At 35.8% G+C, this 12439-nt stretch overlaps 1 protein-coding gene across 1 annotated transcript; it reads right to left on the bottom strand.

Moving 5' to 3' along the window:
• Positions 1-258: 258 nt before the first annotated feature.
• On the bottom strand, positions 259-1185 carry LOC130848604 (olfactory receptor 4C12-like). Its single transcript, XM_057727047.1, has one exon. It carries the CDS (start codon positions 1183-1185, stop codon positions 259-261), a length of 927 nt encoding a protein of 308 aa, XP_057583030.1.
• Between the last annotated feature and the right edge of the window lie 11254 nt (positions 1186-12439).

The following is a 12439-nucleotide window of genomic DNA, read 5'->3' as shown; positions in this document are numbered from 1 at the left end:
ATTGCTTATTCTGAATCTATGAACATGAACATTGAAACCTTGGCAAAGTACATTATACTTATCAAAATGCCTAAAAAAGTGCCTAGCCAAGATAAAATAACCAACACATATTAGTTTGTGGGTTTTCTTTTTGTTTGTTTTTTTGTTTTTGTTTTTCATCAATGCTGTACAAAATTTCCTAGGTTTCTTTTTCTCTTTACAACAATTATAATCCTCCCTATGTATATAAATAATCACTGTCTTGGCACAGTGAACAGCCTAAGTTAGTCTCTTCTTCAGTAAACTCCTCATGGCTTTTTTCACCTCTGTGTTTCTCACTGTGTAAATGATAGGATTTAACATGGGAGTGAGGACTGTAAAGACCACAGCCACTAAACTATCCATGGGGTAAATGATCACAGGACGTGTGTAGCTGAATATACAGGGACCAAAAAACAGTACCACTACTATAAAGTGGGAGCCACATGTAGGGAGGGCTTTGCATTGTCCTTCAGAACCATGGGATTTCAGGGAGCTCAGGATGACTATGTAGGAGATGAGAAGCATGAAAAAAATGAGCAAGCACATGCCCCCACTGTTAGCTGCCACCACCATTGCAAGCCTGTAGGTGTCGCTGCAGACAAGTTGCAACAATGAGAAGAAATCACACATGAAGTGGTCAATGACATTGGGACCACAGAAGGTCAAGTCCATCATGAAAAGAATCTGTATAGTGCCATGTAGGATTCCCCCAATCCAGGCCGCCACCACCAGGAGCTGGCAGAGCCCCTGTCGCATGATGGTTGTGTAGTGCAGAGGCTTGCAGATGGCCACATAGCAGTCATAGGCCATGACAGTGAGGAGGATGATCTCAGATCCTCCCAGGAAGTGCTCCAAAAAGAGCTGAGCCAGACAGTCACCCCAGGAGATGGTCCTCTTGTTGTACAGCAGGTCAATGTTCAATTTGGAGGTGGTGATAGAGCTCAAGGAGGCATCTATTAAGGACAACTGAGTGAGAAAGAAGTACATGGGAGCAGAAAGTGTGGGGCTGAGGGAGATGGTAATGACAATGAGCAGATTGGCCAGCATGGTAAATAAGTAAATGAACAAAAAGACAACAAAAAGTATTTTCTGCAAGTGTGGGTTCTGTGTGAGTCCCAAGAGAACAAATTCAGTCACATTGTTGGAATATTTGAGGAGCTCCATTTAGGAACTTACACCTTCCTGAGGCCTCAATTATGTACAAATATTTAAAGAATGATACCAATTAATCACGAAAGGATGGCAGTCTAAATTTCTTAGAAAATAATAGTTCAGTCACTGTAATTGTGGAGCATGTCCTTGGCATTTTTGCCACAGTATTTGTTTCCATTCTTTCTTATTTTCTCCATGATGTTTTTCATCTCTTCAAACACCTAGTACCTGTAACACGTAAAACATCTATAGGGCTATATTTGATGTGTAACTTACTGAGAAAACACTGGGCTGTGTACTTCAGGTTTGGATTCTCATTTTGGCTCCAATTCCATGTTACTCTTCAAAGTCATCTCTGCGTCCGATGCCTCAGAGCCCTCCTCTTTGTATGTGAGGTTACAAATTATAATTCTGAGATGTATCTTGTAAGTTTAGACTTGCCTCAAAGAGGTCAGAATTATTCCCTCTTCCATGAAAGTTTAGATTTTAACTGTCAGCTCTAACTGTGGAAAGAAAGACATCATCAACACGCATGTATCACAAGCAGAGAGTTTAAGGGAATGTATGTTTCACTGATGACACACTCTACCTGGCTCCAACCAGAACACATAAGCTATTCAGCTGTGTCCTCACTTACCATGGAACCTGGCCTGGTGTCTGCAGTGTCTGTAATCTCTTAGGTAATGAGTAAATGCTTTGTGAATTGCCATTTGCCATAGGGAAGAATGTGTCTGCTTCCCCAGACCATAAACCTAGGAGGGATCCAAGTGCTCTTTTTCTCCTGCTGTGTTTATCATTATTCTCTACTCCATGAAAAACATAAATAAATATTTGGAAGGAAGCTGCACTCCACTTTAATAGTTTTTGACACACTATATGAGGTAAGTATGAATATATTTAATTGCCTCTAGGAAATAGTATGTTCTGGGTCATTTTATTTTCAAGATAATTAGTGTGTTCATTATTTGATTTCTTTTTAATTTTTTTCAAAATTCTGTTCCACATACAATTTAACATAATCATATTCAGTAAATTTATAGCATCTGTAGATAGAAAAGCTCTTGCATGTGTGTTCAGTACACAAGCATTGTTCAAGCAAAGGAAATCCTTATTTTCAAAGTTCAAAAAATAAAAGTTTTATTAGTAGAAAAGAAAGAAAAAGATTGCTAGGTAAAATAGAGAGATAACGTATTGCACATATATACATGTATACAAAAACACCAACACATAAACTATTTTACTTATGGTAAGTACCTACTACATGTTCACTCATTCTGTAAACATTTACTAGACACTTACTGTGTACATTAATATATATATTTTTCACACAATGTCATGAAGAGTTTCCCTGTTACACACACTTAATGCATGAAATTTCATTACCAAAGAGCAGCAGGGCATCCATCCATAATAGGAATGACCTTCCCACTCCTTGTGTTTCTGAAACATGCATTCTTATGGCTTCTTCTCCCATCTTCCCACAGCAGCCATCATCCATCATTCCTGGTTATAGGATACCACATTAGTAATAGAATGAGAAATTTGGCAAACATAAATTTCCCAAAGAAAAGACAAGAGAAAACATAAATATAATAAAATGTATTGTACAAATGTCTTTTCAATGATAAATGGGTAAAGAGTTTTATTTTTTTAATTAACCAAGATTAAAATGTTTTACTTGTGGAAACAAAGTGCTGCAGCTGCATTTCATTTCCTTATTCTGCAGTGGGATCCCCCAGCAGATCAGAAAAGGGTGTAGTGTACATGAAGTAAGAGTTAGATGTCATTAATAAGTGTTTTAGAAGTAACTGTGAAGAAATAGAAATTACTTTTTCATTTTTCTTTGACTTAACAATACTCTTTCCAGGAATATACACAATTGGAAAATATTTTTAAAGAAGAAAAAATAATATTCACAATTATCTTTTGTACAATTATTAAGAGCTGTGGATAATTTAGAAATGACATGGAATGTTCAACAGTGGAGAAATGGATAATTAAAATATAGTGCATCTCTTCGATTAATGTGTATTTTTTACAGACATATTTTTTAAAAATTATGTAATATCATTTGAACATTCTTAAGTTGTAATATAAAGTGCAGAAAATTTTGGATGCAAATTTGAACTGTATAATTATTCTAATTTAATTATAATTTATTATCACTCTAATTTAAATATACATCAATAAGAAAGATCCAAAATATTTTTACTTCTATATTAATACTATTGTATTTGAGTTATCTTTCTTGATGTTTTGTATGCTGAAAAAGGAATTTTTAAATGTCAGATAGGTGTTGATGAGGGGTGAGTATATGATTTGTAATATCCATTTAAACCTGAGTGTCTCAGATTATGTGATTTCCTTGGGAAATAAAAAATAAAAAACTTACCTATGAACTTGACAGAAATCCATGGTCAGGCTACAGGCAGGAGTTAGTTCACCAAGAAAGAAGTATAGTTGTAAGATTGGAAAATGCCAACTAGCTCAGCCACAAAAAGTGTCTTTATTGATTTATAAACAGTACCTTTTTATAAATGGTACCTTTGGACAAGCTGTAAAAGTACTACCACATGCCCTGTTTGCAGACGAATTTTGTAAACTTTCTTAGCTGAGGCTAATACAACCTCAGGGGTATTTCAGCATCATTAGCAGACCTTGCCAACAATCCAATTAGTTCACGTAAGTTAACTGAAAAATCGAGGAGATTTTTTAATAGTATTCATCTTTAATTTTAAACTCTTCTTTGAGTCTACATAAAGACAAAAATTATGAGAAGAAGAAAAAATCTGGTTGCTTATGAATTTAGGTATTTGATAGCATTTGAATTTATTATGAAGTCAATATTTACTCTTAACACTAATTTTAATTATGAAATCTTAACTGTGTAAACATTTTGGTGAGCAAATATCTGATTTTAAAATTTTTGTTATAATACTTTGTCATTTTAATTGACCTAACATTTACACAAGTCATAACTTTTAAATATTGTCTTCAAATAGTTTAATTGATAATTATGTAGCCTATTATAGTATTGGCACTTTAGACCAGGTAACGTCTATATTGCTTATTAAAAATAGTTTTTTTCTTGTGTGAATTCTGGAATTAGATTAACATGATAATAATGAAAATAATTTTATTACTCAATTATACTTAAAGATGGTAAAATGCACTTATTTCATTCATTTAAACTTAAATGTACAATATCCATAGAGAATAGAAAAAAATAGTCAATGATAGTCAAAATTTATAACAGGGAAATATAAGACAGGGAATTAAAACAGCATTTGCCAAGGGAAAATAAGAAACCAAACCACTAAATCCTAGACCAGGATACTTAAATTATTGTTTTACAACTAAAGTGTCATGACATGTTTTTGCTGCCACCAACTGTAAAGACCATTACACTTATATATGAAAAGAAATAAATACCAGTATTTGAAATTATTTTGTAAATAAATTTAAATCAATTCAACTCAGAAATATTCCTATATAGATCAACACTCACTCAACATGTTCAAATATGCTTGCCTTAATAAGAAGAAAAATAAATTGTATGTAACTCTTGATTAGCTCCAGAGAATGTGGTCACTGTGAGGAGCATGTTTCATGAAGGAAAAGAGTTTAAGAAAACTGAAAACACATGACCAAAACTACTTTGACTGGACACTCCAATATTATAGTGCAGTAATGATATGTGTGATGGCAGATGCCAAAGATGTCTGACTGAGGATTTGAAACTATCTAAAGAACTGTAAGGGATATGGATTTTCCTGAAGTGTTAACATGAAAATATCTTGAACTTGCCTTTCAACTTTAGAATGAAAGGCAGATTCAGATCAGAGAATTAGCACATACTGACAAAGTCATCATTCCCAGCATCATAAAAGATTGAAATCCACTCAGAATAAACCATTAAGTGGCCACCCAGCCTCTACTTAAATAGCTACAATTATGGGTAGAGAGATTGCTTTAGAACTCCTACACCTGTCTAGTCAAATTCCAAAGCTCTAGAGAAGCATAAAAGGGAAAGGGAGTGGAGTTAGGTCTAAATCAGTGAAGGCTTCTGTGAAAATAATTTTTCAAAGAGGAGTTCTTGAAACTATACCAGGAAAGTCTGTTTCTAGAATACAAATCTAAGGACAGAGTTGTTTAAAACCTTAGAGAGATAGCCACACAGGTTCTCAAACTTGAAGGTAAAGCAGAATGAAAACAGGAAAAATTATATAAACATCATATCATAGTTGATCAGTAACTTGTTGAAGGATAATTTGAACTTTGATAGATTCAGGGACTAATTCCATGAAACCATATACCTGCCAAAATGTTCTTATGGGCAGCTCCATGCATTTCAATAGGTAGAGAACCATGTTCTCAGAATAACAAAGCACTCAAGAGCAGAGCTCATATTGTCTTAGTCCAATCCAAGGAATCTTTCATCCTAGAAAGACATCTCCCAAGTTGTTTACCAGGAATGGAAAAATTTGGGGAGGTGGGCTGTCACCTCATAATTCCTCTGATTTTATTCCTAATCAAAGTAGAAGCAAACACAACAATATTTATCACAATAAACATATTGGCTTGGGTAGAATCACATGACTTGGAAACACCTTCCAGTTTACTTAAGTAAAGTACTTGTAGCTATAGGAAAGCCCTGTTTAAGGTTATAGAAGAAGATGATGTCATAGTGTGAAATAATATTTGGCTCCTGATCCTGAAGCTAGTGTTGTTTTCCATCATATTTTCATAACAATATGTTTGCTAAATATTTCTACATCAGAGTCCATTAATTTCTCCAATAAAACATATGTTAGCCATGAAGTGGGAGGCTGGAACTTTCTATCAAAATAGGAAATTATAAACACATCTATGACATATATACACACTTGTATTTTGGTAGCAGACTTCATTTATAAAAAGAGCCAAAATTAATTCACAATAAAGTCTCATAAGTTAGGCATTTGTTTAGCTGAGAAATACTTTCTTTGCTTAACTGTGGATAATGATCCCGATTATGTGTATGTATATATATATATATATATATATATATATATATATATATATATATCTATCTATGTGTGTGTGTGTGTGTATTATATATATATATATATATATATATATGTATATATATATATATGTATGTGTGTGTGTGTGTATGTGTGTGTGTGTGTGTATATATATATCCACATATATCCATATAAATAATCCCCTAAAGCATTTCTCAAAGAGGGTCCCAGATTCAAGAAACTAAGTGTAAAGCCACCTTTCTAACAGTGAAATTGTTTAATGAATTTATTTTACTGTGTACTTTTGAAAAACAACTGAATTTAATTGCTATTAATAACTATTATCCTGATAAAGTATATGGCATATAATCAAAAAACATTTTCATACACCAAACCATAATGAAATACTAGTCCCAAGGAATTCTGGATAATGTAAAAATCACAGTATGTGGAGTAAAAGTATCTGGGCACAAAGCTGACTTAAGGTGTTCTGTAATCTAATTATTTAATCTTTCAGATGCTTCATTTACTCTGTAAAATAGGAATACCAAATTTTAATTTTATAATGTTATTTTGAGCATGTGAGAACACTTTAAAATTTTCACATCAGGTTAAATACAGTACAATTATTTTTTTCTAATCTCGGCAATGTTTACCTGATATATCAAGAAATACAATATAATTTTAAATATTAGGTATATCAGATGTGTGCCAAGAGCATACTGGTAAACATCTCCTTTCTATATTATATGCCACACCATCCTAGATACCAGGAGGGCATACAGTTTTCTGAGAACCAACTGCTTATGTACACATACACATTATACAAGTGTGTACTTAGAAAGGAAAATTTAAAATTAGTACAATAAAAGAGAGGTTCTGATGAAATGTCTTTTCTCTGATATCCTTTCAAATAGTTGGGTGAGCATCAAACTGGGATTTAGAAGAATGCAGATCTGAATACTAGCTCTGTCTCTGATATTGGGCAGATTGTTGAACTTCTTTGAACTTCATTTTTCTTCATCTGTGAAACCCATTTCATAATACCTACCTTGAAGAGGTGCTGTTAGTGTCAACTGAGAGGTATGGGAAGGGCTTTACAGTAATAAAATATGAAAATGTAAAGATCTTGATAGAAATAAAAACTTTATATTGTGTGATTTTTTTTTATCTGCAACAACATTCCTGCTTAATGACATTCTAATGGCATTTTTGCCCTCTGTGTTCCTTACTGTGTAGGTACAACAGGGTTTAACATGGGAGTGACAAGAGTATGATGCCAAAATCTTAGCTCCTTATGCACTGATGCTGAATAGAAACACAGAGATGAGTTTTGGAGGAAAAAGAAATAGAAGAGCTTTATTCTTTGCCAGGCAAAGAGGGAACACAGCTGGCTAGCACCTCAAGAACTGTGCCCCCTGCCCCGGTGAAGGAGAACTGGTCTTACAGGTGGAGTTTCCAGTCTGGGGAAGGTGATAAGGATCAAAGTAGTGAAGGCCTTGCATTTTTTTTTCTTTTGATTTATTGCAAAATAGCCACAGCTGGCATCAAGCAGCCTGGTAATCAAGCCCAATTATTGTGTCAGTTCCTCTCTGGGTTTTTGGACCACAACCTTCTTTCTGAAAAGCAGAACACTATAATGGGTGACTTGCTACAAAGGAGTACAGGGAGTGTAAACACCAGGTGCAGGATGCAATTCACATAGTGTCAGAGAGTGTTAGAGTTTGGCTTTGTGAAGGACTAATCTACAGACTATAGATTAGTGACAGTTTAAAGTAAAACTAGGATTGATTAACTCTAAGGCCAGTTTATGTTTCTACTCTGGCCTGTTCACTGTTCCCTTTAGTTTCCTTGTTATCAAGGAAGAAAAAAAAAAAAAACAACTAATTTCTATTTTTGTTGCAAGAAATATAGAATATTACTATGGCTTTGTCCATGGGAACAGTAGCTCCTGGTCTCAGATACATGACAATACAGGGAACTAAGAACAAGACAACACCTGTGATGGGGGAGCTACAGGTAGGCAGGGCTTTCATCCTCCCTACAGAGCTGTGAGTCCTCTAGGAGCCCAGGGGGACCACACAGGCTACAACATTACAAAAGTGATCACAGGGATTCCCCCACCATCAGCAGCAACTAAGAGACCAGCAAGGAAAGTGTCAGTGCAGGCAAGTTGTATCAGAGGGACAATGTCACACATGAAGTGATCCATGATGTTGGGACTATGGAACTGGAACCAGAAAGTGACTAGAATCTGTTTAATCAAGTGGAGAAAACTCACTGCCTCACACACCCCCACTGGGAGGGTCCGGAAGCCGGAGCTAGGGAACTGGAGAGCTGGTTCAGGGTGAGAAACATTGTTGCCATTAAGGTGACGGACCGAGAGGAGTGGAGGGAAGAGGTCTGCGGTCAGGAGTGCCCGTCCCTGAGAGCTGCCTGGCCATGATGGCGGCTGGAGGCTGCAGGCTCACGGGCGGTGGGGAGGAGCCGCACGCATAGCCTCTCTCTCTCTTTCTGAGCCTCTGCAAAAGGCAGTGGAGAGAGGTCTATGGGCCACCTAAGGCACTCAGGGATAACAAGCACCCTCAGGCACTTGGGCAGGGCTAGATTAAAATCCCTTGGAAGGCCGGCAGCAGGGAGGCTGCTGAGAAAAAACGGCAACAACAACAACAACAACAAAAAACCTGAGAGAGAGGCCCAACTCTAAGACTTTCTGTTTATGCCTGAGCCACCAGCGTCCCTCTGCAACAGGCACCTCCAAGCCCAACTGAAACAACAGTGTGCCACTGCTCACTCACTCCCAGGAGAAGGAGCCACTATTGTACCCTCTCCCTCCCCACACACCGATGCTTACAGATGAACAATAAAGGAACCTCTGCTGCTCAAAGAATAATGCAAAAAAACCCAAGGTGAGGAGATGGACACTTACAGATGAGATGCTAATGAAACAGAAATATTAGTATCGATTCCTATTGAACTGGTCCATTCTGGGATCAGTTCTGGATTTTTTTTCTTTTTTTTTTTCTTTTTCTCTCTCTCTTTTTTTTTTTATTAAATACAATCTTAGCCCCAAGGGATCTACAAGTTTTATAACATAATTTTTTAATGATATTTTTTCTTTTTCTTTTTATTTTTTTTTTGCCTTTTTATATACTTCTATATCTAGCTAAGTTTTTGGTAGTACGGACAATATATCTCTCATACATTCCTTTCATCCCTATCTTTTATACATTTCTATTCCTTTCTTTTTATTTCCATATTTCCAACTGCATTAGGCTCTTCTGTTCCCCTTTCTACCAGCCATTATAAGTTTATTTTATCTTAACATACTTATAAGCAACACTATCGATCTGCTCAGACTCTCTGCTCTATTCTCCAGGTGACACACCACCTTCGTATTTAATATAAGGTTTTTGTCTTTATCTTAGTTCTTAGTACAGTTGTCTAATTACATTCTGAGAATCTCCATTCTCTCTGGTGCTACTCTAGCTCTTTTCTATATTTGATCCTAGCTTACAAAATCTCCCTGGATTAATGTTTGTATGTGTAAAGTGTTATTTGTTTGTTTGTTTGCTTTTGCTTTTGTCTCTGATTTGTTCTGTTTCACTTGTCAATTTCTGTTGGGTTTCTCTTTGAATATCTGATAGCACACTGGGGTTCTGTCAGGTCTTTCTAGAGCCTTTATGTCCTAATGGATTCAGTAATTGTGTGTCTTATACATGTATGTGTTTCCTAGACTTAATATTCGTTTAATCCAATACCTGGACATTAGTCTGAGGTTTGGACAGTCTTCTATAAACACCTCTATCACCAGGACAAGCAACCCCAAAAGTTTGGACAACCATGAGGAAACAAAGAAACACCATGCAGGTAAAGGAGCAGGAAAAAAACCCACAAGACCAAATAAACGAGGAGGAAATAGGAAAAATGCCTGAAAAAGAATTCAGAGTAACGATAGTAAAAATGATACAAAATCTCGATAACAAAATAGAGAAAGTACAAGAAACAGTTCATAAGAACTCAGAAAAACAAACAGCAATGGATAACAAAATAACTGAAATTAAAAATACTCTAGATGCTATAACCAGCAGAATGACTGAGACAGAAGAACAAATAAGTGAGTTGGAAGATAGAATGGGGGAAATAACTGCCACAGAGTAGGAAAAAGAAAAAAAGAATAAAAAGAATAAAAGACAGTATCAGGGACCTCAGTGATAACATAAAGCATACCAACATTCGAATAATAGGCATCCCAGAAGAAGAAGAAAACAAAAAAGGGTCTGAGAAAATATTTGAAAAGGTTCTAGTGGAAAACTTCCCCAACATGGGAAAGGAAATAATTCACCAAGTCCAAGAAGCACACAGAGTCCCATACAGAATAAACCCAAGAAGAAATACACAAAGACACATATTAATCAAACTAACGACAATTAAACACAAAGAAAAAAATATTAAAAGCAGCAAGAGAAAAGCAACAAACAACATATAAGGGAAAACCCATCAGGATAACAGCTGACCTTTCTACAGAAACTCTGCAGGCCAGAAGGGAATGACAGGATATACTGAAAGTCCTGAAAGAGAGAAACCTACAGCCAAGAATACTCTACCCAGCAAGAATCTCATTCAGATTTGAGGGAGAAATCAAAAGCTTTCCAGACAAGCAAAAGTTAAGAGAATTCAGCGCCACCAAACCAGCCTTACAACATGTGCTAAAGGAACTGCTCTAAATAGGAAACACAAGAAAAGGAAAACACCTACAAATACAAACCCAAAACAATTAAGAAAATGGTAATTGGAACACATATGTCAATAATCACCTTAAATGTAAATGGATTAAATGCCCCAACCAAAAGACACAGACTGGCTGAATGCATACAAAAACAAGACCCTTCTATATGCTGCCTACAAGAAACCCACTTCAGACCAAGGGATACATATAGACTGAAAGGAAAGGGATGGAAAAAGAGATTCCATGCAAATGGAAGTCAAAAGAAAGCTGGAGTAGCAATACTCATATCAGACAAATTAGACTTGAAAGTAAAGACTATTAAAAGAGACAAGGAAGTACATTCCATAATGATCAAGGGATCCATTCAAGAGGAACATATCACAATGGTAAATATCTATAGCCCCAATAGGAGCACCTCAATACATAAGGCAAAAGCTAACAGCCATAAAAGGGGACATCGACAGTAACACAGTAATAGTGGGATACTTGAACACCCCACTTACATCAAACGACAGATCATCCAAACAGCAAATAAATAAAGACTCCTGCTTTAAATGACACATTAGACCATCTCGACTTAATTGATATTTATAGGAAATTCCATCCAAAAACGACAGACTAGGCTTTCTTCTCAAGTGCACATGGAACAATTTCCAGGATAGATCACATCTTGGGTCACAAATCAAACCTCAGCAAATTCAAGAAAATTGAAATCATATCAAGCAACTTCTCAGACCACAACACCATGAGACTAGATATCAATTACAGGAGAAAAACTGCAAAAAATACTAACACATGAAGGCTAAACAATTCACTCCTAAACAACCAAGGAATCACTAAAGAAATCAAAGAGGAAATCAAAAAATATCTAGAAACAAATGACAATGAAAACACAACAACTCAAAACCTATGGAACACCACAAAAGCAGTTCTAAGAGGGAAGTTTATAGCAATACAGTCCTACCTTAAGAAACAAGAAAATTATCGAATAAACAACCTAACCTTGCATCTAAAACAGCTAGAGAAAGAAGAACAAAGAAACCCCAAAGTGAGCAGAAGGAAAGAAATCAAAAACATCAGAGCAGAAATAAATGAAAAAGAAAGGAAGGAAGCCACAGCAAAAATTAATAAAACTAAAAGCTTGTTCTTTCAGAAGATTAACAAAATTGATAAACCATTAGCCAGACTCATCAAGAAAAAAAGGGAGAGGATGCAAATCAACAGAATTAGTAATGAAAAAGGAGAAGTAACAACAGACATCTCAGAAATACAAAAGATCATGAAAGACTACTACAAGCAACTATATGCCAATCAATTGGATAACCTGGAAGAAATGGATACATTCTTAGAAAAATACCATCTTCCAAGACTGAACCAGGAGGAAATAGAAACCATGAACAGACCAATCACAAGTACGGAAATTGAGGCAGTGATTAAAAATCTCCCAACACACAAAAGCCCTGGACCAGATAGGTTCACGGGCGAATTCTGTCAAACATTTCGAGAAGAGTTAACACCTACCCTTCTCAAA

The sequence above is a fragment of the Hippopotamus amphibius genome, chromosome 3 (genome assembly GCF_030028045.1).
Source record: "Hippopotamus amphibius kiboko isolate mHipAmp2 chromosome 3, mHipAmp2.hap2, whole genome shotgun sequence".
Taxonomy (NCBI): domain Eukaryota; kingdom Metazoa; phylum Chordata; class Mammalia; order Artiodactyla; family Hippopotamidae; genus Hippopotamus; species Hippopotamus amphibius.
This window is presented reverse-complemented; position numbering and strand designations above follow the sequence as displayed.

Excerpts from the sequence above, each read along its gene's own strand:
- LOC130848604 (XM_057727047.1), bottom strand. The coding sequence starts at position 1,185 with ATGGAGCTCCTCAAATATTCCAACAATGTGACTGAATTTGTTCTCTTG.